We start from the raw sequence: 27,671 nt of genomic DNA, 5'->3' as shown, positions 1-27,671 counted from the left end.
CTGGGGGCTGGCCGGGGAGGCTGGGGGCTGGTTGTGCAGGCTGGGGGCTGGCTGTGCAGGCTGGGGGCTGGCCGGGCAGCCTGGGGGCTGGTTGTGCAGCCTGGGGGCTGGCCGGGCAGCCTGGGGGCTGGTTGTGCAGCCTGGGGGCTGGCCGGGCAGCCCGTCCTTGCTCACAGGCACCCGCTGACCCGCGGGGGTGCACGGCTGGGTGCACTCATGGCCACACCGGCAGGCACACGGGTGGGTACGCCGGCGAGCACAGCGGCAGGCACACGGGTGGGTACGCCGGTGAGCACAGCGGCAGGCACACGGGTGGATAAACCAGCAGGCACACGGGCAGGGTACGCGGGGTGCGCCAGGACCATCTGCAGCGTTGTCGGGCCGTCTGTGGCGCTCTGCGGGCGCCGCTCCTCTCGCTACCCAGACGGGTCCAGCTTCAGCCCCGAGTGCCGCGCGTTACCCTCGCAGATATCCCGCTGCCACCGCCGGCCCGGCAGCGCCATCCGCGCCCTCCCGGCATCGGCCGGCGCTCGGCGGGCCCTCACCGCGGGACCCCCTCCCGTGCCTGCGGAGGCTGCGGGCGGTGCTGCCGGCGGCTGCTGCCGCGGTGATGCCGGGCTGCCCGCTGTGCCCGTGTCCCCGCCCCGCAAACATGGCAGCGGCGGCGGCTCGGGCGGGGCGCGGCAGCAGGTGAGGAGCGGCGGGGGCGGGGGCGGTGGCTCCCGGCCCTGCCCCGCCCGGCCCGGCCCACCGCCGCCGGCCGCCCGGTCCGCCCCCCCGGCTCCATCCGCAGGCCGGTGGGCGAGGCGGCGGCGGGGGGCGGGCTCCCGGCGCCGGCAGGCAGCTCCTCCCTCGCTCGCTCGCTGCCGGCCGGGAGCCCCCGGCGGGGTGACAGCCCTGCCGAGCGCCGCCGGCCCGGCCGGGGCTGCGGAGCCGCTCCCGCCTCGGGCCGCTCGCTGCCGCCATGTGGAAGCTCAACAAGAGCAGCAAAGTTCTGCTGGACGACTCGCCCGAGGAGGAGGAGACGCGTCCCCGCGGGCCGCCGCCCGCCGCCGCCTTCGCGGCGCCCCAGGTAGGCGGCAGCCCGGTTCGGAGGGGTCGCGGGGCTCGGCCCCGCTCCCGCTGCCCTGCTCTCCGGCGGCATGAGTAATCACTTTTCCCTCCCTGATGTGCCGGCAGGCTGGCCCTGCTCGGAGCTGGGAGTGTTTGAGCGGATCGTGCTGCTGTCACACGGTTTTTGGGGTGCTGACTGGCCTGTCCACCGGCCTTTCCTTCCAGCGGCCGGCCTCCGGCGTGTCTGGGACTTGCTGTCCTTCGTTCCAGTGGCTTCCTATCGCAGGGTACTTTCTCTCCCAACCCTAGGCAGAGGCACTGCAACTCATCTGTTAAGCACCATACATTAAACAAAGATGTTAAAGAGCATAACTTTATTTATGCGTTTGTGTAGAGCCCTGATGTTTTGCCAGGATTGCTTTTTTCTTTCACTAATGGTAGTTCACTATCTTTAAATATCTGCAGTCTTGTATGAAAGCTTTTGTTCTTAAATGTTAAATTAAATACCAACAATGACTTTCTTAACAAATGCAACCTGAAGGGAAGGGTATCAGTTGAGTATCAGGGAAAACAACTAAAAACATGTTTATTGACTTGCTTTCAATAACTTGGTAGCAATTAGGTATCCATCCAGCTCAGAAGCCTGTTATGCAGCCCAGTACAGCTTAGTTGCTGACCTTCTGTTGCCACTGAGTTACTTTAGGTACTGAATGAGAGGTTCTGAAGTAAGCAGTTGCCCGTGGTTGCAAAACAGTGAGGTTTCTTTTCAAAAGAAGGTACTAAAGCCTTCCCAGCTTTCTACCCCATGTTTATCTTGCCTATCTTGCTGAAAGAGCTGGAGTGTATCTGGATAAATTATCCTCACCTTGAGTTTCTGTGAGTTGTCAACCGTGTGGCAACTGCTGAAGAGCAGTCTCTCCCAGTCACAGATGTTATTCTCTCCATCTTGGAGTAGCCACAACCACCAGTTTAGCCTTGCCTTGCCTTGCCCCTGTACAGTAAACAGTGGAGCCATAGCCCTTGCTACTTCTTTGGCAGCAGCTATGGGGAGTCAGACAGATGACTAGGATCTCCTCCTGTGGAAGAAGAAAGGACATTCATTTTGGAGACCCCCTTCAGTGGAGTAAGGGGGATTCTGGGGTTTGAGGTGACTGAAGTATCTCCCCTAACTTCTCATACAACATCTGACCGCTGTCTCCTACAGTTCCTATGCTCAGGTGTGTGCACGCTTCCACAGTTTGTGCTAAGCTACTGGCTTGTACCATCATAGCCCTCATAGGCTTGCTTACTTCCTGAAACCCTCCTCGAACACCAAAGGTCACCGAAAGCTTCCAGTAAATCCCACTGACTCTTCACTGCTCCTCTTCTCTACCACTAATGATCAAAGCCCCCTTTGATGCTCCTGACCGTAGCCTCCCAGTCAGGAGAGGATTCTTCAGACATCTGTCCACACAATTCTCCCAGCCCTCTATTTTAGCAACAGCGGCTGGAGTTTGTTTATTTTGTCCAGTCCAATTGTCTTTTAGTGTCATGGGCCTCTGTTCCATTAGTTGAAGTCTCAAGTTATAATGGTGATGACAGTGGTTTCTTGTGAAAAAGGTTTGCATTTTTGTGAATTTTAAGAAAAATCCTTTTCAACTCCCAGTGGAACTAGGATGCTGATTTCAGTGTTGAGGGGTGGCAGGAAAAAAATTAATTATTCTAAGTCACTAAATGAAATATTCTTGAAAATAAAGGATTCAGTAAGGTTAGCACAACTGTAGTGAAGCTTGGCACAGAGGCCGGTGTGAAGATTATATGCTAATAGTTATTTTGCCTGTTAAAATCAAATATTTTGAAAGGAATGCAGTACCCTGCCCAAAATATAGCAGTAGTCATTTTAGAGTTTGTGTTCACTTTAAGGAAGAACAGAGTTCATAGAAATCTGACCACTTGATTGACATTGTAATTCTCATGATCAGAGCAGCTTTTAGGTCAGCCATAGGTACCGTGTATCTAAAGCATGGCTGGGACAGGTGTCAAGGGAACCAAATGTACTTGTTCAGCTTGTTGTAGCTGATCTTGCTTTTAGTATTTGAAATTTTTGATGTTTCATCAGATCGTGTTTTTTTCTCCCACTAATATAATTGTAAAGGAGTGAAATCCAGTAATGTGTAGAGGGATTTGGTAATGATCTGCACTCTCTGCTGCTGCATCCTAACCTGTGTCAGCCAACCCTCTGTCTTTGGAGGACAGCAGCACCATGAGAGCTTGGAGGAGTTGTGGAGGCAGTTCTTGTGGTACCTTAGCTGTGCATGGGGATGCCTCAGTGTGTGTCTAAGTTGTTATGGTGCAGCCTGCTGTGAATGAGGGATTACCTCATCAAATGAGAAGAATCCAGGACATCTCTGATTTTTTATTGTTAGAGCCAAATCTAGATAATTAGTGTGAGTGCTTTTTAGTAAATTAAGAAACCCAGCTTTAGATCTCATGCAGAAGGTGACTGTTAGATCTAATTTCCTTTTCTGATACATCATTTGGTAAAAGAGAAGATGAACGAGAGTCATTGTGTTTTGACTTTGATTCATGATACATTGTTTTCCCAACAACCATATTTTGTCTTTATTTTCATTTTTAATAAGCAATTGGGAAGAAAATCCTTAAGCTTCTACCATTCATGCTATAAATAAGGCTGAGACATTTTACTTCAAAGGCAAGAAATTGGTAGTCACATCTATGTCATTAAAGCAAACCACATTGGAAGTATTCCAGTATAATGAAATGTTGGTGCTGTATATTGTTTCTTCAAAGCTGAGAAAGAGTGAAGGAGTTCTCACTGTGCAACCTAATAATTAGGACATTGCAGTAGACAGCAACAAAGAATTAGTCTACTATAAGTTAAAAAAAAAAAGCCCAACACAAAAAACCCCTTTGTTACTCCAGAGAAATTTTAATCATCCTATTTAGATATGGAAGCCTGATTTGGCTTAAGCAGACATTTGAAATTGTAGACATTCATAGTTCTTAAATAGAAAAGCCTAGTTTGATCTAAAAAAAAGTTTTGACAGTTCTGGTTTTGTGTTATACAGAATGGTTTGATTTTGTTCCAGGGGAGAACAAAAACAAATTTTAGAACATGAAAATTGCAAGGGAGGGAACTGCCAGCCTCTGGCCACTTTTTAGTAAAAGTTTCTGCATACATTCAAGTACTTTGAATTGTTTACAGTTATTTAAAATAGTAAGGTGTTTCCTGAGATAAGAAAGACAAGTAAATTTTGAAACAGTACTTGTGTAAATAAATGTGTGGATTATTGTGAGGTTTTTTTAGATCAGACAGTTTTATACTGTATCTTAGAAGTTAATTTTCATTTACACTTTGAAGCATAAGTATTTTTAATTTATGCAATGAAGGTGCTTTATTCACTTAAGTTATAATTAATGCATGAAGGTAACTTGACATGCATAAATAGTACACACACATGAGATGAAATTAATGTGTGTGTCTCTCTAAAAATATGCTAGAAATGTACAGTGGTGGATGCCAAACTTGTGTTCAGTTTGGAATATAGTCATTATATTTCAAACTGTAGTTGTTTTTTTGGAAAGGGAAAACTGCTGGGTTTTGAATTCTGGAAGGCATTGTTTTGGCAGTTGTGCTAAGTTCTTCTTGATGCAATCCTACCATCTAATCAGTTCTCAGAGATGTCAATGCTATGTCAATATTGCATGTAACTCTGACGTAAAATGGAACTCCACGTTAAAATACATCTATATATTAGGGGAGGGGATGGGTGTCAGGCTGACCTATATTATCTAATGAAACTCTGTCTTTCATGTAAAAATATTTCAGAACCTTAGCCTTGATCTATTCTTCCCAGATGTATTTTTTGTTATGTTCAAAGAGAATATGTGCAAAAACATGTTTTATGCTGAATTTTGTTTAGACTTGCTCAGGATGTTTGAAGGTTGTCTATACAGAATTTTAGTTATCTCTTTTAATGAAGATGTTTAAGTGTCTGGTACAGTTTTAATACTGGCTTTCATCTTGGAATGAGTTGAACTCAGACAAGCCCTGCAGAAATAGGTGGAAGCTGAGCAGCTTTTCATATGTTGTACAAATACATTGAATAAGGGTATTTTTTAATTAAAAAAATAAAGTAGAAAATGTTAATCCAGCTAATGCCTTTCCTTCACTTTCTAGCCATTTCTGTATGTCTTGAGCTTTGCCTTCAGTACTCTAACAATCCCATCATACCTTCTCCTCTCTGCTAGCCTGTTTTTTTTCCTCTTCATTGGATTGTTCTTGTGACATTTCAGTGGCATTTTCCTGGCTAAAATCCATCACCTGTATTCTGTCATCATTCTTGAACATTAGATTGTGGTACTGCCAGCGAAGACTTTCCTGAGGCTTCCTTGGCTTGCCTTTTTTGCTTTTCCTCCTTCTTGTCACATAAAATCTTTCAGCAGCTTCTTGAGTGGGTCCTGTTTCTTTCTCTCAGTCTTTCTGGAGCTCTACTGAGCTGACAGTGTCTTTTGGGGCTTTCAGCTTTCTAAGTTTTAAATCCTTTTCATTTTTGAGGTGCTTCACTTTTTAATTTATACGGTCATTTTTTACACACTTGACTGGGATCAGATCTGTTTCTCATCTCTTATCCCCTCTCTGTTGGGTTATTCTGACTCTTAAAAGTCCACAAAGTACATATTGTCCGATTGGTCTCCTATTACAGACAGCATCACTATATATTTTTTTCTTTCAGCCAAGCCTCTAACCTGCAAGTTGTCGGTGTTTTTTATCTATTGTGTGAAAGAGAATTTGTGTCCTAGACTTTACTGTTGTTTCCTCCATGAATTCCAGGTCAAGTCTGCTCTCTCTCTCTCTTTTTTTTTCAATTATTATTTTTTCTTGCTGTCTAGACAGCTGAAATTCTTGTGCAGACCCTCACTTCCCATACTGATGGTGATCACTTCCTCTGCAGCTTCTAATACCTATGTTGTGGTTTCCCATCTCCTAGTTCCTGTAAATTCCATTGCTGATATTAATGTTGTTGCTTATGGCATAAAGTTTAAGTCCTCCTCATCCTTCAGATTCCATTTCTTCAGCTGGCCTCCTTTTGTTTCAGGAAATTTGCATTTAAATCTCTGTCTTTACTTTCAAGATTTTTCTTAGTGCATCCCCTTTCTCTCCCCTCTTTGTCACTTTTAGCACTTGCATCTTTCCTCGAGCCCTTTCTGCTTTAGTGGCTCTGATTGCTTGGTTTTGCCAGCAGCAGCTGTGTCTGCCCTCCTCCCCTCCAGCCTAACACAGAATTATCCACTCCTACTGATCCACAAACCCATCAGCATCTCCTTCTCTACAGCTTTGCTTGAGATTTGCTTTCCCTAAGTTATTTGTTGCATCTTCTTGGGGTCTTGTGAGGTTTCTGGGGTCATACTCTCCTGCCACTGCTGGACTTCCTACCATAAATATACAAAGTGAAACGTAAATGGTTTTGAGAACGAATGAATACTTTTAATTCTTTACTGTTAAAGTAGGTTTATAATGTTTTCCTCTCTTTTATAGAAACTCTTTTGCCAGACTGTGTAAACTATTTGCCACACTTGTACATCCATAACATAAGTAGAGTTACTGGAAGTTGCTGAACACTTTACTAGGTAGACCTTCCTTCAGCTCTGTCATCATCAAAGGTACATTTCCATCAAGTTTTGCTGCTGTTTCTCTGTGAGGAGCTCCAGGAAAATGTCTGTGATCACTGCACATGTGATAAAAACCGCACATCAAAAGAAAGCTGTACATGTGCTGCTGAACACTGTAACAAAAAATGATGCATTCAGCCCATTTTGCAAAAACTGTACTAGGAAAATATGGCCATTACTCATCCAAGACCTTTATTGGAGACATGTAGTTTAATGGCAAATTCCATGAATAAGAATTGTATGTCAGCTACTGTCTTTTGAATTTGCACCTATTGGTTTGTTTTCTGGTTAAGGAAACAGCAAATATTAATTTCTGCTACGGATAAGTTGTCAAAAATACTTGACAGATTTTCAGCTGGAAATTTCATAAAACTTGAAAACTTCACTGGAATAGTTGATTTATTACAGAAATTGAATTGAAATTGATTATCTGACCTTATTTGTTTCCGCTTTGACACAGATAGTTTTTTGATCTTAATACAGCTGTTTCCATTTCATGAAGGATATTTGAAATATTATAAATTAGGTAAAACTAAATTCTTAATGACATATGAACTTTAAAATATTCTAATCTTTAATATTCTTTCAAAAATATTTCAGAGAAGCAAAGTCTGAGTAAGATGTATTATAACCACTTACTACAGAGATGCACAGTAATGTAAACGCTTAATAGACTAACCTTGTGTATTGATGTAAAAACAGAGCATAGGAACCTGGTGTTCCAGTGTTTCTCTTTGTAATGCCAATAAAATTCAGAACTACAGAAGTATTCTTGTGTAAATACTTACATTCTGAAATTAATCTTCTCTGCTACACTTGGCCATTTATACCAATTGACAGTAAAAATATGGAAATAATTTAGATATTCTGTTTTAAAGTGTAATGGAATGTGAAACAATAATTGAAGTGGTTGAATGAAACAGAGTTTGAAAATGCTAAGCAGGTTCTTAATAGCTGTGGCTGCTAAAGAAAAGAGTATCATCTTTATTATGAATACTGAATAAATTAAAATTATTTGAAAGATGAGAATCAGTTTCCCTGTGTTTTCACCTCTCAGTTGGTCTGGTGAATAGTAGGCAGTTATGAGAGACAGGAGCCTAGAAGATGGAAGAATTTTTAAATATGTTGGGTTTTCTCCTGTAGCTGAAGTAGTCACCCAGACTTTTTAAAGTTAGTGGAGTGAAATAAGTTCTTTAGAAATTATCTGAAGAATTACATTTTAAAACATGTTTCCAAATTAGTGTTGTCTACAAACTATATGCCAAAATTAAAGCATATTCTTCAACATACTTATATGATACATTTTCTTTTTCTTTATCAACAAAAGTATTTTCAGGTTTGCTGAAGACTGGCAGAGGAAACTTGCAGCATAGTAGTTATTGTCACTATTTAGGTAGCTTATTGGCATAATAAAGATGTTTTTCCTAAGTGTAGGGAGAAATCTGGTATGGAAAAGTATTGTTTATAGAAGAGAAAAAATGCGTTTAAAATACCAAATTACTCTTAAGCAAGACTTTGAATGCCTAGAAATGCCTAAGTTAATACTTTTCATTGGTGACATTAAAAGGAAATTTTCTATTTACACCACCTACCCAGATGGCTGGTTTGATTCACTCATTGCTTTAGGGACATACAAATGGAAGATTGAGATCTAGCAGCAGATGAAATATGGACAAGGCTGATCACATTATCTTCATCTCACTCTAGGATATCTCTGCCAGAAAGGAGCAGAGGCAATTCACAGTTCAGCATTGGAGTTTTTCTGCTGAGCACATAGCCTCATGTCCAAGAAGAAAGTGATGTGTGATTGAGTAATGCAGCCTGTGTTTGTTAAAATTGAAAGCCTTGTTTTTCCTTAAAGGCATGTTCAGTTATGTGTGGGTGTTCAGGTAGAGTTCAGCTTTGTTTTTCAGCTTTGTCAAAGAAATATTGAAACTAGTAGAGTTGTTTCAGTGCCCATTTACATTTGATCCCTGTTGCTTCAATTTCCTGACTCAGAAAGCATACGTCCATGCATTTAATTTTTCCAGGTGTATATTACAGGTGCAGCAAAAAAAATGAGGCCAAATGCCACTGATCTTCTACTGATAACTTTCTTCTTACTCAGTGTTTGACTGTATTTTGCATTGGTTTTGATTCAGTTCTAAACTTGGATAAGCAGAGTGACTTTTGCATTAATAATCACCTTAGTCTTGTTTATTTCATTTTACATTATATTAAAATCCTTCTCAAACCCGAGGAAATATTTTATTTTGTTAGCTGTATTTTAAGATGATGATCTGGCTGTGTGATCTCCTCTTCCCAATCTGTGTTGTTTCTGGTCACGCTGTATATATGTAGTTGTTCTACTATTTGGTTTGTAATCAGTGTTTTGGGAATCTTTCCAACTTCAGAGGTTGACTTTCAGGTTTGTGATTCCCTGAATGATTTTTTCAATTTTTTTTTTAACCCTTTCCCTCTCCTATCACTAAATTATTTAGTAGAGTTTGTGGAGTTCTGGAAGCTATGTTAAATTCTTCCTTGGAGTATATCTCTTCAGGTGTTGTTTGTTTGGGGATTTTTTTTTCCCCTTAAATCATACATTTGTGGTACATAATCTTATTCACACTCTCAGGCATGGCTACGTAGACTTTATATTGCACTCAGTCATTGATGAGATGTGATGATAGGCAGATAGGATCCTATAAGTCAGTAGAAGGGTGAGAATTTGTTCCAAAAGGACCTACTCTTTTAACAATATCTTGTTTACTCTTACGTTTGCACAGCTAGTGTGTGTGTGTTTGTATGATATGAAACTCCCACAACTGGGCGGAGAAAATCGATCATATATCATTTTACTTACTAGAGCACAAGAAGCGCATGCAGGATGAAATGATACTATTATTTTCCTTAACTCTTTGATGTTCAGGATTCTTCATCTTGGACTGAATTATGAAAGTGAATGATCTAAAGAGACTAATTAATTACTTTACCACAAAGGAAGCTGAGGGAAGCAGATTACAATTTTGATCTCTGTACAAAAAGGTTTGTGTGCTAGTTGAATTAGTCCCTTGAGTACCTTATGGTTTGCAGTATGTCCAACAAAAGGGCACTTGTTTCCTTATGAAAACACACTGTGCATACCAACCTTCTGCCAGAACTGGAGGGCTATTCAAGCTGCTGATCAGTATTTCCCACTAGTGTTAGCATTTTTACCTAGAAATATCTAAATACTGTAATGTAGTTTTGTTTTTTTTTTTTAATTGAAGTAAAACAATGAATTGTCACACCTGTATATCAACCAGACTAAGACATACTGAAATAATTTATAAGTGTTCAGCATCACTATGATGCATGCATGATTATGCAGCATGATAGAGTGAAGATGAGCTTTTTTGACATGTAACTTCACAGTATGTTGTCCTCAAAAGAAAATTGATATACCAAATCATAGGCTCTCTCATCTCAGAATGGTAACAAAAGCAGGGAAGTGTAATAATGTGCATCACTTAAAAATACAAATTGTTCTCTGGGTAACAAGGGAAGATGGGTTGTAGTGATGTCTCATCTTTCCCTCCTGGTTTCTTCTCAGTGGTGGCACAGGTCCCCTCCCTCCCTCTGCTCTTTTCCTCTGTATTTTTTTTTTTTTTTAATACAAAGCCCATCCCTCCTGCTGGGTGCACAGGTCCTTCCCTGCCATGTGAGCCACAGCTGGCTCTGAACCCCTATACTTGCTCCTCTCCCATTCTGGTCTTGCTGTGTGACATTAGTCTACTTCCATCTGCTTTCCCCAAGGATGGATTTTACACAAAACATTTTCAAATCTAGTCTGTTGGAGATTACTGAATTCAAACCTACAGGCTGTTTTTGAACAAAGCACGGGTTGTATGGATCCCATCACAAGCACTCTGCTGTTATCCAAGTCTCCTTTTTCTTCAGCAGTGCATTTAAAAGGATACTATGAATACTTTATTGGTCTTCTGCCCCAAAAGAATGTATTTTAGGGACTGGATTCTCACCAGTTTCTCTTGGGGGTTTAATGAATTTCAATCTTTGGATTTAATCTCTTTAAACTTTGTGTTGTCTACTTACCGTCAGCCTGGGTTGCATGAGTATAGTTGCTGCAAACGTGTGTCTCATTCCTCAGGAGGTACCACTTCATATAACCATGAGTAGTAACCCTGTATTAATACAGCAACACAGTCTTAGTTGTCCCTTTTTAAAAGAAGCAAATAAATAGCCCTTTTTGTCTACTATTTATTGTTAATTACATCTTTTGTTGACAATGGTATTCATATTTTATTATGCTGACTCCATCGCATTTTATGGTGCTCTTTGCATCTTGAGGTTTTCTTCTAAAAACTTTCATTGTGAAAATGCCTTGCACTCTCACTTCCTTGTGCTCAGCCTTGCTAGAGGCTCGCACTCCAGCTTTTCTCTCTTCTAGAACATGATGTCTCTATACATTTTCATATTTTAATTTTCCTTCCTAAAAGACTTGGAGAGCTGGAAGAATTGAAATGAGAGGTGTTATTTCTTTCAAAGGTACTAACAGTGTCTTGTTTGTTCTGGAGGTAGTATTGTTTGTTGTTGAAATGATAGTTCTGCCAGCTCTGTATGTCTGAGAATTTCTTCTCTTAACATATTTCCCTTTGGAGCTTTCCAAGTTCTTGTTGATTTCTTTTTGTTCTTGGGAAAAAATTGGATAAAACATGTGATGTATTCTCTAGCTCATGCCATATCCTAGCAGAGACTCCATAGTGTGAAGTTTAAGACTTTGCAACCTCATCCAAAAGTTTGAGAGCTGAGAGTGTTGGGGGGAAGGAGAGAGACTTCTGAATACTGTGTGTGAGCTTTTCCATTTAAAACATGGTCAATGTTTCTCTTAAAAGTACAGAAATAAAAAAGCCAAAAGGAGTGGAAGTAGTTGAATTTTATTTGAGAGAATTACCAGTCTTAACATTTTTGGTATCCTATCTACAATCCTCCTGTGTCAGACAGCTAACTGAATTCGGAAGTTAAATAACTTGTTGCAATCCACAGGAAGCAATAGTCTCATTTTGAATGATAATATGAGTTCCTGACTTTGTGTTCTACTGCAGCAAGTAAATCTGGCTATCTACAGCTCATTCTATCCCAACATACAAGTATAGAAGTATAGAAGTATAGAGCAATGGTCTTCCACTACTCTATTCTAGGAATGTTCTATCCTTGTCCCTTGTATAATATAAACTATTACCTGTAAGGTAAGTGGAAACATTAGGATGTAAATAAATATATATAAAGAAACATAAATAAATATATTAAGAAATGCATGGGATTTGAAGCTGGTCTGTCAAAATGAAGCTGATACATCTGTCATCTCCTACCTTCTTCTTCAAGAATTCTGTTGCTTGTCACCATATTGTTGCAATATACAGTATCGAGTCGATACTAAATACTGTACTCGATGCAACACTGCATCCAGTACAGTATTTAGAAACCCAGTGTAGATCCAAAAAAGTTAAGATACTACTATTAAGATAAAAATCAAACTAATTGGACTAAATTTTTTATGATGCAAGGGTGTTTTTCCCGTTGTGGTATGGGGTTTTGGTTCTGTAAGGGTTTGATTTTTCATAATTCTAAGTGTAGATTTATATTTTAGTAGTGGTGTTCACATAGTTTTGTGTAGTAATAGTGTTTTGTCAGTTTTCTTTTATGATGTGCCAAATAGAATAAAAGCATTTGTGAATAGTCTAAAATGTGTCAGTGCTAATTGTCAAACCAAAACTGACTATGGGCCTTTTTTATCTTTATCCTTCTTTTGAGAATAAAGACCAGTTTCTTCATGTTGAAGTTTCATCTTCTGTGTCATATCTTGCAACAAAGGTAAATACCTGTTCTTTGAAAGCGTAATATTTAATATCACATATATATATTTCAGTCTGTGTATATTAGCAAGTTTCCAGCTTTTCATGGACAGGTGATTAAGGAAATTATATAGTTCATTGATGATTTTATAATTATGTATAATCCTTGGTCATGTGCTTCTCACTGAAGTAATATTAGTAGTGCAGGATTAGTTGGAAAGCTGCCTTATTTGCTTTCATTAATGAGGAAGGGAAGGCATCCTGAGTTTTTTTTCTCCTACCAATGATGGCTATTAAAGCCCAAGACGAAAATATTAAGCCACAGGAATTGCTGAAGTCTAAAGAAGCAGTAAATTCTAGCTGCAACTGGAAATAAAAACATGAAAAGTAGAAAAGTTTAGGGTTGTTTATTCCATTATATGTCCACTTGCTCTTGGACCACAAGAGGTTAAGGATTTTACTTTGTATCTCTTTCAGGAAAGAGAAGTAGGCATGCAAGTTAATTTTTTTTTACCTTGATATGTGTCCAAGAATCTTCTTTAATGTTCTTAAAGTACATTAGTAGAAGATGAAAGAAGTGGAAGTTATTATGATAAGCTAGAGCTTGTTTTGAAATTCCATAGATATAAAGAAAAGTATTTTAAAATATGTTCATTAGTGTAATGGGATACTTTACATTAATATGGATAAAGTGAACATCTGTCTCTGTTACTTCTTTTTCTTCTACTTCAGATGCAGAATGGTTTTCCTTGAAAATAGAAGTCAGATTGTACTAAACCTTTTTCTACCCTTTTGAAGAAATATATTCTTTATGAAAACATAAATTACCATATATTTTATACCAGATGATAAATGTTTAGGGAGATAATAATAAAACTAATCTATTTTGTAGTGAAACTTTTTTTCCCCTTTCTTAGTCATTCAGGAAGGCTTACTAAGTGTGTGTTCTTACTTTAAAAACCAGAAATGTCACTAGATAAACCACTGCAGTGTTTTTGTCTTTTAAAATAAAACCCTCTTTTCTTAAAAATGTATTCTCAAGAAAACACCTTATCCTTCTCATCTTCTCTTTCTAAAAGCAATTTGTATTTTATTTGGTTGTTCTGTTGTCATAGAAGCTGTCAGTACAGTGATGTTCCAGAAGTTCTAAAATTTTAATATGTTAATGAAAGGCTGAATAATTGCATGTGTGGCCTTTCCAGTAGACATGTCATGAATAAAACAGTCTACACGTTGCAACAATGTGGTGACGAGCAACAGAATTCTTTAAGAAGAAGGCAGGAGATGAATAGTGTGTGTACTCCTTGGGGAGACAGCCTTCCTTGTCTCTTAAAGCCTGAGTTTTAAGACAGTGTTGATGCTCATTGTGGAGAAAAGTCTTTGACCTAGGTTTGGAGGTCTAAAAGTGGGAGCTAGTCCTAAAGGCTGCAACTGGAGCTTGGAAAATGGTCTTGGATCCTCTTCTTGCAGGAAGCTGCCCACTGAGCACTGAGGACAGGCTGACTGCAGTGCTGAATTTTTCTAGTTCTCACATCACAGCTCTCTTAAAAGGCAGGTATAGGTGCTTGAAAAGCCTCATGACATCTCAAAGTGAGGAACCATGAGTGCTCCAGTGGTAGTCTGCAAAATGCAGAAATCTGGAACCTGTGTGCACACTCTGCCTGGATGTGTGAATTAGAGAGTAAGTCCTATGAGGAGTGACTGAGGGAAATGGGAGTGTTTAGCTTGGAGAAAAGGAGGCTCACGGGAGATCTTTACAACTACTTGAATGGAAGTTGTAGTGGTCAGCCTCTTCTCCCAGATAGCCAGCAACAGGACAAGAGGAAATGGCCTCAAGATGCACAGGGGAGGTTCAGTTTGGACATCAAAGGGAATTTCCTCACTGAACACATGGTTAGCATTGAGATGGACTGGCCAAAGAGGTTGTGGAGTCGCCACTCCTAGAGGTGTTCAAGGAACCACTGGATATGGCACTCAGTGCCGTGATCTGGTTAACCACCTGGTGTTTGGTCACAGGTTGGACTTGATGATCTCAGAAGTCTTTTCCAATTTAAATGATTCTATGATTTGGCCTCAGGAAAACTCAGTCTTTGGGGTCTCGCTGCCATGCTCAGCTTCTGAATTTAAAGTATAGTAGAAATTTAATCTGTAGTTATTTTCAGGCCAGATTTTGAAAAGAGACAAAGTTTTGAGAAACAAAATGGATCAAGACCCTTAATGCACACAAATGCATGGAACCTGGTGAGATACATTTGTAGGTCCTGAGGGAGCTGGTAGAGAAGTGGCTAAGCCACTCTCCAGCATATTTGAGAAGTTATGGTAATCTGGTGGAGTTTCCACTGACTGGAAAATGGAAAATATGACTCCCATTTTCAAAAAAGGTTATAAAGAAGACCAGGGAACTGCAGACCATTCAGTCCCATCTCTGTGCCAGGCACGGTCATGAAGCCAATCCTCTTGGAAACTAAGGCTAATGAAAAATAAGGAGGGAATTGGTGACAGCCAACATGGCTTCACTAAGGACAAATCAAGCCAGACAAATTTGATGACCTTCTACAGCAATGTTACAGCATTGGTGAATGAGGGAAGAGCGATTGTTGTCATCTATGTGGACTTGTGAAAAGAATTTGCACCATATCCATGTCTTTAAACTGGAGAGACGTGGATTTGACAGATGGATCATTCAGTAGATAAGAAATTGGCTGCATGGTCACATGCAAAGAATTACAATCAGTGGATTGATGTCCAAGTGGAGGCCAGTGACAAGTGACATTCCTGAGGGGTCAGGGATGGGACCAGGCCTGTTCACCATCATTGCTGGGGACATGGACAGTGGCATGGAGTGCACCCTCTGCAAGTTTGTGGATGGCATCAAATTGTGTGATACTGTCAGCAAGCTGGAGGGAAGGGATGCCATCCAGTGGGACCTTGGAAAGACACAGGTGGGCCTGTGTGAGCTTCATAACTTCATAAAGTTCAACAAGGCAAAGTGCCAGATCCTGCAGCTGAGTTGTGGCAGTCCCAAACACAAGTGCAGGATGGGTGGAGAATGGGTTGAGAACAGCCCCACTGAGAAGGATTCAAGGGTGTTGGTACACAGCAAGAACCATTAGTTTGTGCATCAGAAGCTGGCCAGCTTGAGAAAATCCCCATCACTCCCAATTCTTTAATATCTCTGAGACAAATTTGGAGGGCAGTTGGTTTTTAAATTTTGGTTATCTGTCTTCTCACTAATTTTGAAGATGTTTATTGTCATGTGGGAAGAATGCTTCTTTAATTAAAAGTGATTGGCATTTTTTAACAGTTAAACAGTTATAACTTTATTGAACTGTAATGTACTTACATGGAAAATTATATCTCCAGCTTTCTATTTTAGCATCAATTTTTTAGGGGAGTAGTGAGGGAAACTGGAACAAACAATTATTTCTTCTCAGTCAAGTGAAGAGGAAAATCCATTATTTTTGTTTATATTTCTAAAAAGTCTCTGCAAGTGTTTTGTGAAGTGCCTGTGCTTAACTGGAGAATTTTAATTCACCATTTGTCAATCCTCTGTGAAAATAATTATGAAGGCTGGGTGAAACATGGTCCAAATAAGAGTTTCTGGAAATCTCATTTCATACATGCTGAGCAGTGCCTTTTTAGGGATTAGTTGCTTAACTACGCAATGGTATTGGAAGTGCTGGTTCTCACTGCAGGTATACAGCAAGAATGCCCTGTAATTGCTCATTTTGCTTGCTAAGACTCTATCATGTGGCTTGTTCTAGCCCACAGAGAGTGATTTCTGTGCTCCAGAGCCCTGCTGGCCTGGCAGTCAGGAAGTAGAAGAGTCTAACAGGAACATTCTGAAAGTACTGGTAAGCACTCCTAATGCAGTCAGGGTAAATTCAAACATACTTGAATCTCTTGCTTTGTAAACTGCTTGTCTTGTACCTATAACTCTGTGACACAAAGCTTGTTATTTTTCTTTGACTTGATTAACTTCTGTGCTTTTTTATCTCTCCCATTATAAGTTGTTAACCTGTAATAACCACATCCATCTGATGCACAAGTTTACCTGTTTGCAGTTAAATTTACATCATCTTCCTCTTAGCATATATCCATCTGTATCTGCATACTTTTTTGGGTGCAATAAACTTTTGAAATTTGCTTTTAGTACTGAACTACTTTAGTTTATACCCAGCTGTTAGTATTCCTGGTTTGTTGCCTTTTACCCTAATATTTCATGAACCTTCTTGCCCTCTAGTAGAGCTCCAATTATCAACTGTTTACTTTTGAAAGTAAAATTAACTTAGAAGTCTTCCTAGTGATGCTTTACTGTTTCCCAGTAGACTCTTTGTTCATTTGCCTGTTTACCTATTACGGGATGATAGTCATTTAAACATCAGAGTTTGTTGATGTGGTGAAAAATGGTGTCCTTAAAGTAATGTTTGGTAATAATACCTATCAGTTTTGTAGGAGACCTCCAGTTTAAGAGATCCTGACCCATTCTGGGGCATTTTATAAAGTTAACTATCAGTAGACTTTTGTTCCCTGTTTTAAGAAAAATTGCAGTCAATGCATACAATTTGTATACAGTTAATTTACTTGAATCAATACAGGTAACAGCTGAAGTATTACTATGAAGGTTGAGACTGGAGTGGAGCTTAGGGGTTTGAGGGGAGCCATAATGTAGGTACAAAGCTCTGATTATGGCAGAAAGCTGATAGCTTACTTCAATTTTCAGAGGGTGCTTCAGATGTTATAATAGTTGCTGCTACAAAAAAGGTGCTATTGCCCCTAAATTCCAAATGCTTTATCTTTGATGAATTGATTCTTAGCACTAACCTAAAAGAATGCAAAAAAATGAAGGAGTTAGATTTCTGCTGGCTTAAGTAGTTGAAGCTGTTTTCCACAGCATCACACAGGTACAAAGCCGTAGCATAAGGAAGGCAGTATCAGTGAGCAGGCAGTGGCCTGGGTTGACCCTTTTCAGCAGCAGTATCTGATAAAGCAGATCTGCCACCTTGTGATCCCCTCTCTCTGGGGATCTGTCTGACAGATGGGCACTGATCCTGGAGCACTGGCAGAGCAGAGGGGAGAGGAGCGAGCAGGAGAAATGGCAGACAGCTTGACCAGGGATACAGACCACATCCTTTGCATGATGTTCTAGGAGGGACTGTTTGTACTCCCACTTTCAGATGATACATTGATTAAATGGCAGCTTTCTCAGGGTGGGAAAAAAAGTACTTCACAAGCTAGAAGGAATTAAAGGAAAAGAATCTGTGCTCTGGTCTTGAGCTCTTAAGATACTGGCTGGAACAAGCCAGCTGATGGCTTCTCAATAGTTTGCCAGTTGATGGATTAATATGTATGTTGAATTTCACTTTTTACTGATTCTTTTAGGTGATTGCACAGGACATTGCTGCACAGGTTTTCCCAACCTAAAGTGGAAGATACAGGAAAAAAAAACTTTAATTGCTTTCATAGTCAAACAGCTATCAGACCAGCGTGTATTTCTACTTCAGAGAATACTGAAATGGCTTCTTTAGAAGTTTCTGCTTTGTTTCTCATTGACATTTTTGAAAAATAGTAGACTGCAGCATCCAGTGTGGTCCTAGAATTCTAACATCTGATGTTACAGTCCTAGTCAGTAACAGTGCTCTCTTCCTTAATAGTAGTCTCCCTTTTTTTTTAGCTGTCCCATGACCATTTCACTGATTTTTTTTTAAATCCTGGTTTTGAGTGTATGCCTGGTTCTATCAGTCAGCTTTGATTTTCAAAGATCACCTACTCCAAGCTCAAGCCCAACCCAACAGGCAGAGAAAGAAGCAAAGGTGGCAGTAGGCATAAATGTGATATTCCTGAAAAACCTTAAACATAAAGGGAAGCATTCTAGAGGTAGAAGCAGGGTCAAGTGACCTGTGGTGAGTGTAGATATGCTCTTTGAGTATGCAGGGATGGAGTTAGGAAGGACTAAACTCACCTTGAGTGAAATCTGGCAAGCAACAGGAAAGGTTTCTGCTTGTACACGAGCAGCAGAGAGAGCATGAAGAAGATGGAGTCTGACTGTTCTCAGGGTGGTCAGTGAATAGGCAAGATAAACTGAAATAGAAGAAATATAATTTAAAAATAGGAAAAAATGTTTTCACCATGAGGATATTCAAGCCTAGGAACAGTTTTCTGGGGAGGTTGTGGATTCTCCAGCTGTGGAGGTATTCAAAACTTGGCTGTCCATGATCCGTAGCAATCTGCTGAGGGTGACCCTGCTTGGAGCAGTGGGGTTGGACTAGATGGTCTCCAGAGGTCCTTTCCAGCTGTAAAGGATGGAATTTCTGTGAATTCTGGATGTTGAATTATTTCTTTTTTCCAATGGCATAGGGAAAAATAGTTTATAGATTTGAGAATATAATCAGGTCAGTTACATTTATAAACCTTCTAGGAAATTTTAGGAATAGTACTTTTGTGTAGAGACTTACATACTAAAAATGAAATACAGAGCTTCTGCCAGTAGATTTATGCTTTAAGACCATATCAGTACTGTGTTTTCATACTTTGCATAACTTTAATAGTTTTACATAAAACAAGTCTCCAGTGTGGTGAGGAGTCAGCTTACTGAAGTGTTGTCTTTACTTAATGACCTTCCTTTGACATCCATTGCAAGGAAACTAATTGTTCTGGGATATGGGTCTTTCTCCAGGTACTCTGTGAGGCTGTGAGTCCCAACTGATTTAGATTCTGGCAAGCTGTGACTGTGGCAAAAGGAGATGGTGTTCGGGGAGAGTATAACATGGCTGGAGTCTAGGGCTTCTTCCCCTAACATCAAGAGTCATTGTCTTGAGGTATATGGAAGGGTGCACCTCTTTAAATCATGTATGGATCTCCTGTCTGAATTTGTCTAATTCATCTTTTGATGGTTCCCAGCACATTTTGGCTATACAGCTGCTGGATTCAAACTGATGGTTCATGGGAATGGTGACTTCAAGATCTCCTTCCTGAGCTGTACCTGCCAGCTGATACAGTTGTAATGTTCCCGCTGAACTTGTCAGTTGGTTAAAAGTGTTTAAATAACTCTGAAAAGAAACATGGAAATACAGCAGGCTGTTCTGAGGAATTTCATTATTATGTGTCAGCTATATGACTGCCGAAGTCAAAAAACAAGACTGTTGCCTTAAAAACAGTTCAGTACTTACAAAAAAGCTTCTGGAAATGTGAGATGTGTATTTGACCTCTTCCTTCACTAAGGTTTAAATTCAGGAGTATGCTACCACTGACAATAAAGAGTGAGCTGTTCCCTCCAGGTCTGTGCACTGCAAAGATGCTTCAGGAGACTGGTGCTGGTGCAGGCAGGAGTAGAAGAGGAGGCTTAGGCATGGTAGGCAGAGGTTCTGGTTTTACTCTTGCACTTCCTGGTTTCTTTCATCCTAGTCTCTTCAACATGTAGTGGGCTTTGCACAATGAGTCATATTACATATTGGCAAAATATGGTTTACTTGGACATTGGTGTTCTTATGCAGATTATCCTGACAGTGTTTCCTTTGGAAACCCCAAATAAGTAAGTAGTGGAAGTGTATTTAAATGTCTAGTGTACATTTCTCCTAAGGACTAGTTAAGAGAAGAATAAATCAGTTACAATCTGGTTATTAGCCTTGTATATACCTACCAAATGCCATGGACATGAAAATATGGAAGGAATGGTACAATGTGTACACCAATGATTTACATACAGGTAGAAAGAGTGCAGAGCTTGTAAAAGTTTATCCAAAGACCTGCACATGCTATCTACTTGACAATGAATAGAAATTTTCTAATTATTGTTCTTAAAGATATCTGTGAATCAGAATTGGACAAATTAAATAAAATATAAAAAATCTGAAGTTAAAAAGTATGGAAAGCTTCTGGTTGTTTTTTTTTCTGTTTGTTTGTTTATTTGGGTTTTTTTTTGATTGGAGGATTGCTTGGGTATCCAGACAGTGCAGCAAAGGTTGGGACTGCATTGGCAAAGTATGTATGATGTTCTTGATTAAAGAAGGTGTATGTACAGGTATATCCTTTTTGTTACATTGAATGGATGTGTATAAAGGCATCCCTCCAAGCATTTCATTAATGAATGTTGTTCTTTAAAGGCACAAATAATTTAAATTAAGCCTCTTCTAGGTCTTAAATTGCTATCTGAAAACTAGTAACAAGGTTGTTCTATGTTTTCATAATCTGCAAATTTATTAGGTGGAAATGACTTGATGAAGCATAATTTTTGAAATAAGACAGCTTATCTATGAATTGCATCATCCAGTTTAAAGAGAAAAAGAGTTTTTAAGTGCAGCTTGTAGCTGTGTTTCTGCCTTGGCAACAAAGGTTCCTTCCCAAAAAGGCCTGAAATAATAGAATTTTAGTACGATAACAGATGATAGAGTCATAGAATGGTTTGGTTTGGGCAAGACCTTAAAGATCATCTAGTTCCAACCCTCTTACCATGGACATGGATACTTTCACTAGACATTATTGCTGATAGTCTCATCCAACCTGGTCTTGAACAATTACAGGGATGAGTCATCCACAACTTCCCTGGGCAACCAGTTCCAGTGCCTCACCATGATCAAAGTAAAGAATTTCTTCCTAATATTTAATCTAAACCTACCCTCACTCATCTTAAGGCCATTCCCCCTTGTCTTATTACTACATGCCCTTGCCAAAAACTCCCGCTTTTGTTGACAGCTGTGGTTTTGATTATTATATTCTTAATGCATCATATTTTTTAATACAGTGAAGTAACACTGACAGACTATCACTGCCATTCTTGCTGGATCCTGTGAAGAAGAGCAGCAACCTTCCTATTCTGTGCTGAGCAGACACATGGTGTTTTTGTAAGCATGCTATCAAAGTAAAAATATTCTATACCTAGTTATTTTGCCTTGAGGGAGGGAGAATCAAACCTTTAATGAAGTTATAAAAGTAATTTATGCTGTATGCTTAATGGTCACAGTAAATTTGTAGAACACACTGTAGTGCAGCAGTGCCACATCATACATTGCACTGGCAAGCCAGTGCTCTTGCCCTTCTTGCTTGCAGGGCAGGAAGCTGTAGTTTGGTGTTAACAGAGAGGGACAATATGCCTAAAGCAGGTTAAATCTATAGTTTCATAATGTATGTGGCTATCCTGTCTGTTGACTCTTTTGACATGACAGTTTGTTTTTCATTTCATGTCTACTGCAGCCCTTTAGACTGTCTTTAAATCTGCCTAGATTTCCTTCTTGCTGTGCTACGTTAAGATGGAGCCCAGCTGTTCTCAATGACATCACAAAACCACCAAGGGTTTGTATTGTTTTCTCAGCAAGGGAGAGCTCTTGCTGCAGGAACCAGAGCAGCTCTTTTCCCAGGCATGGCCATCCTCTGCAGCTCCATGGAGTCACTCACTGCCAGCAGCACCACGTGCAGGGGACACAGCAGTGGCAGCCCCACTCTGTGCTGGTCAGTCTGTCACCCACACTGATGGGGATTTACTTCTCTCCGTAGGTTCAAGGTGCAAGTTTCCGGGGCTGGAAGGAAGTGACGTCTATGTTCAATAAAGATGATGAACAGCAATTGCTAGCAGGATGCAAGTCTCCAAAATCCAAAGGGTGAGTAAAGCCATTTGGTCTATCTGTTATTAAAATAAAGAAAATAGTTGTGCGAAGTAATGGAGCTGGCTGCAGAGAAACAGCATTGTCCAACTGCTGGATGTCAAAGCAACACAGGAAGTTTTATGGGCAAAGCTATATATACATTAAGCTTACAATTAATAAGGCATGCATGCTGTATTAGGAAAGGACAGATGATGATTTAAACATTTTTAGGTTTGTCAGGAAGAAAAAGGAATTAAACTGCGTAATAATTTTTTTGCCATGGAAAAGTAGTAAAGGCTTGTGAGTAAAAGGGTCATTCCCACACTTCCGCTTTCCTCTTAGGGATTAATTATGGTTGAGTTTAAAATTCCCTTTTTTACATGCCTTGCTCTCTCTTTTGAAGTGTTGCTACACATAGAAAGGTTAAGTGGAGTAGCTGTACTAGGATCTGCAAGTCTTCCCTGTTGGCACTGAGCTGTATTTTGGCACAGTTGTGTGCTGGTTTGGTGAGGGCAGCTCCCTGGACAGAACACGCTTCCAGGACAGACCATCTCCCTGTTACAACTATCTGTAGGCTTTACCTACGTGTGCTACCTCACTGCCTTGCTACAAACCAAATATACCAATGATTCCAGCCCAATGTTAACTTTGATAAGACTTGAAGGCTTTGTCTCCAGTTTACTTTGAAATAAATGTGTTTCAGGATGCAGCACCACATATATACATATAGGGGGTGTATGTGTATAAATAAACAATTTAGAATATAAATCCATATGTTTTATTTCCATTTGAGCCTCTTCCATAAAACTTCCCAAAAGTTCTCATATACTAACCCTGTGCAGTGTTATGGATGTTTTTAAGATGCTAGGCTCCTGTAACAATGCTTTGCAATTGATGCTGAATATAAGAATCAAGTAATACAGTGAAGAGAGCAGAAGTATGATAACAGAATTACCACCAATGTAGAAAGTTTTTTTTGGTGTTACTATGAAAACTCCCTGTTTTTTGAGTTTAGGATATTTTTCTTTAATTTTATACCATGATTTTTACTTTTAAAGACTCATGCAACTTTTACGTGTGCTGTTTACAAAATACAAGAAAAGTGTTTGGAGTCTGCGGCTAGTTTTAGCGAGATGACAATTCTGAGGCATCATAAATTCAAAATCCAGTAAAGGAAAGGTGATTTTTAAAGGTATTGGTTGACTTGCTTCTGTTTAAATATGATAGAGCTAAGCTTTTGTTAATGGAACAAATTTTTTTTTAATATAAGTATTTAAGAGAGATTCAATGATGGGTGTATTTGTGGCTAAGGAATTGATATGCTACTACAGATAATGTTTTCAATTTGCTTTTTAGCTCACTGAACGCTAAAGGTTGTGTCTTTCAACCCTGGTGTTCAACCTTTCTTTGTGGCCCATTATTTGATTATATACATAATCCTACATATAAAGTTATGCATAAATATTTGACATTCTGTAATTTAAATATTTCACGCTGTAAAATGAAGATGAAGATTCTTAAGAGAATATGAAAAGTAATAATATGAGTAGCCTTTCAAATCTCTGAGAGAGAAGTTCCAGTTACGTTTTGAGTTTGGGAAGAGCATTTTGAGTTCTTACCAGAAATACAAAACAGCTATTATCACTTTGTGTGGATCTTTATGAAAATATTAATAAAAAAGCCTGGTATTTTTAAAGTCCTAATACTGTGTACATCAACTATTTTAAGGTATAAGGTTTAACTGGTAAGGTGGTAGCAGGTGTATGAAACTGAGTAACATAGTGAGTGTTAAAGCTGGTGTTAGAACATTTCCATATTCTTTCTACTATTGTAGTCCTAGGTTTTTTAAAATTTGATTTTGTTTTGGTTTTTTTTTTTTGTCAAAGTCCTAAATTGCACAAATGCATCCTAAAATACTTTGTACATTTCTAAAGGCAGCTCTATGGAGTTCACCCCACAGGAATTGGTTGGGGAAGGTGGTGTGTCAGTTCTCTTGTAATAGAAGATGACCATACTCGGTCCTCTTCTGATTTATCACTGGGACATTTTGCTGTGTTTAGGTTTATGTGTATGTGAGGGCATTTTTCCTGAAGCTGACAGCAACGGATGTGCTGCCACAGGCTGACAGTGATTAGCACTCCTTTCTGTGAAACATAATTTAATTAAGATTTAATTGTTACTAATAAACTGCTACATACATTCTTAAATTAAGGAATTAATAATGGCATCATTGTTATTTTCTAGAACAAATCTAAAATTAAAGGAAGAGATGAAGTCTGAAAAGAAGCCAGGCTTTTGGGACAGTTTGGTGATAAAGCAGAATGTTCCATCTAGGAAACCAGATGAGATTGAGGGATGGGAACCACCACAGATTACCACTGCTGACTCTACCAGTGATGCAGCAACTCCTTTAAGTGACTATACGGCCTGGTCAGGCTGGGAAGATGAAACCAAAGGCTCCACAAAATACACAAACCTGGCCAGCTCAGGAAACAGTTCCAGGTGGAGTATCAAATCAGCTGGAAAGCTGGTTAGTATTAGACGTCAAAGCAAAGGTAACCTTACTGACAACTGGGAAGAACTAGAATGATACTGGTAACACTGGTGAAATACTTTATACTTAAGAAGAGAACAGTTCTATGATTTACTCACATGTTTAAACCAAAATCAAATCTGCTCAATATTGCACCTTTATACAGTACTTTGTTTTATTCAGATTGTTACAAATTTTTGCTCACCTGATAGTAAAGTTTCTTATTACATTGTTGATAGCTATGTTTTCCATACAGAAAAATAGTAGAGAATCTATTTTGTGCCTATATTTCACATTCAGACTCTGCAGTATGTCAGATTGTTGGTTTTACCAAAAAAAAAAAGTAATTCCTTAGTGAATGTATACACTGGTTGTAAATTTGACTGCCTTATGAAGGAACTGCCACTAGCTTGAGGTCCTGCTCCTGTTTTGGTATTTGAGGGCCATTCAAAATTTTAGTTTTGATGCTGTCCCTTTTTAACTAAGAATACCAATCTGTCACGTGCAGGGAGAGTGCTTGTACTTAGTACTGTTTTCCAAATCTTCAGCCTCAGCCTATGCTTCAGCTTGTGCATACAAGATGCTTAGTGTTACATTGTGCTGTCCTCTGTGTGACATGGGAAAATACTATTCTGATGTAATTCCTTCCATTACAGGATTGTCACCAACAGGTGGGTCAAATGGGTCTTCCAGAATTGGGATCTTTTTGTGTTTTAGATTTTTTTTCTCTGTGGATTTTTTGGTTATTGTTTTTTAGTTTTATTTTTGTTTGGTTTGTTTGCCTTTTTTTTAATATTGAGCTTCTTTTGACAAAGCTAAGGTTCTCAGTTTTTAAGATGCATGTTATGCCGAAAATAGAAATTACTGAAAATTTGGAAAACAGCATTGAGTAGAGTGTAAGATGATCTCGGTATTCTGGAGGAATATTGAATCTGGCTATAGGAATAAGTAGCTTATTATGGAAGGGCATATGTTTTCATTGTTTTACACTAGCTCATCTTTGTTCTGCAATCAACTTTTTTGGTTTTGACTGTGTTTTTCCTTCCTTCCTACTGCATAAGCAATGATTGAATTATATTCCAGCATTTTCAGGGTAGCTGAGTAACTGAGCCATTGCAAGTATGTGCATGCACACAACTTCTGAAGCATTTTTGTTGAAAAGTTCCATCTTATTAGCTACTGATACTTTAATTTTTTGATAAAAGAAGGTGAAATGTTAAACTTGAGATTTGAAATGTATATATGACTAATAAAGTGCCTCTTTTTAGCGTATTGTCTCACTAGTGGTGCAGCTGTTGTCAGATCCAAAGTTAGTTTCTGTTTTGTTTATATGACCCACACAAAAACTACTTTAACCTTCATGAATAAAAATCAAACCAGAAGTTTAATAAGAAATGAGCAGTAGGCCTTTTCTCTCCAGGTTGTTAAATTGGTGTAACAGAACTGAAACTTGACTGTCTAGCAATATGGCCAGTGCAGTCAGAAGATGAAGCTAGCATGTCAGAGAAAATCAGCATTTTTACAAGAAAGTATAGACCTTGATATATAACAGATGTCTTGTAAACATATTTTTGCAAGAAGCTTATGCTGATGAAAAGGGATGCATGCAAATTTTTTCTAAGCTTGTTTCTGTTACTGCCACATTACTTCTCCCTTAGCTCTCTCTTTCTTCTCCAATTCATGTATAGTTTCCTGGTTTGCAGTTCCTGCATAGCTATTTTTTGGAGATTCCTGCTGAGATGTGCCAGGAGGGAAACTGTAGCAAAATGGTTTTGGTAGGTTGGGGTTTTTTTCCTAATATTGATAGGATGCTAAAAGACATTGTCCTTAAGTTTACCAAAAAGAATGGTGATGCGTTGTGCTACAAAACAGAAACTTAAAACTGGCAAATATACTTGTAAAATTTGCATTAGATATTAAAAAGCATTAATAGGGGAGAAAAGGTTAACATTTATATTGCATTGTTTAGTCTGTGAGTAAACTCTCTTTCTGCCTTGGGCAAGTATGTATGCTGAGGTTAATTATAGGAAAGAATTAGTATTCTTGGGTAAAGTATGCTGCATTTTTTAGTTTATGGAATACCCTCTAAGGCATGAGCTAGTATTTAATTTGATTGTTGGTACTGATCTGAAAGAACAGAAAAAGATCTGTTAGCAGCCCTTAATATTCTCAAAGATGGACTGAGAACTTTTAATTTCATTTCTGAAGAAACTCTTTATACTGTGACGAGTAAGGGTTTTGCCTTGCACATTATACTGTCAAGTGCCTGTTTCTCACCTTGATGATGTGTTTGATGCACAGCTTAACTGCAACCTTTTTCAATTTGTTTTTAGATGTATGATAAAGAATATGCTCACAAATATGAAGCGTATTATAAAACAGAAGTGGGAAATTGAGATATGTAAAATTCCAGTTTCACTCCTAGTGATGAAAGTTTTTGGTGTGTTTTTTAAGTGGTATTTCCTCAGAAATAACCATTTTAAGGATCAACATTATTAAATTTAATATAATTTATTGTTATGCTTTAATAATGTATTTGTCTGTTGAGAACTCACTGGTGTGAGCTTTTCTTCTCTCATGTTTATAAATGTGTCTGAATTTTCAGAATGGGGTCTTTTCATCTTTTACCTTTGTTAGATGCTTAACTACATTAAACATAATGAGCTTAAGCTATACACAGCTCCATATGTGGAATAAGTGTAGAATATGTCTCTTAATATGTTTTGAAATTGCATTACAATCTATGTGAAATGTTTTAGAAGAAGGTAGCATTAAGATGGTATGATAAGATTGCACAAAATAAAATATAGTTTATATTGCTTTCTCGTAGCCAATCTGCATGATTGTTGGTGTGGTTTTAACGGGAATTAAAAGCTTTGTGTGGCTGTTACTAGTCACTTAGCTCTGAGCAAAGTCCTTTCTGAGTATTTTTATTTATTAGCATCATTTGCAAAAAGAAAAGTAGTATTTTCCATATGAATAAAGATTTAGTTTGAACTGAAA

The 27,671-nt window shown here is 39.1% G+C and overlaps 1 protein-coding gene across 3 annotated transcripts; it reads left to right on the top strand.

Moving 5' to 3' along the window:
- Positions 1–814: 814 nt before the first annotated feature.
- Positions 815–27,671, top strand: TDRP (testis development related protein). 3 transcript variants are annotated; one of them, XM_085574573.1, is made up of 5 exons: positions 844–1,072; positions 12,517–12,576; positions 21,865–21,970; positions 22,045–22,150; positions 24,380–27,497. In XM_085574573.1, exons 1-5 carry the CDS (start codon positions 965–967, stop codon positions 24,723–24,725), a joined length of 726 nt encoding a protein of 241 aa, XP_085430699.1. In that variant the 5' UTR covers positions 844–964; the 3' UTR covers positions 24,726–27,497. The 3 variants fall into 3 exon arrangements, with proteins under 3 accessions (XP_021406841.1, XP_085430699.1, XP_085430698.1); XM_085574572.1 differs by lacking the exons at positions 12,517–12,576; positions 21,865–21,970 and adding an exon at positions 16,322–16,411 and having other exon boundaries at positions 846–1,072; positions 22,047–22,150; positions 24,380–27,671; XM_021551166.2 differs by lacking the exons at positions 12,517–12,576; positions 21,865–21,970 and having other exon boundaries at positions 815–1,072; positions 22,047–22,150; positions 24,380–27,671.

This window comes from Lonchura striata, chromosome 3 (assembly GCF_050655825.1).
Source record: "Lonchura striata isolate lonStrDom1 chromosome 3, ASM5065582v1, whole genome shotgun sequence".
Lineage (NCBI taxonomy): Eukaryota > Metazoa > Chordata > Aves > Passeriformes > Estrildidae > Lonchura > Lonchura striata.
Note: the sequence above shows the minus strand (reverse complement) of the source record. Positions and strands in the feature narration are given on the sequence as shown.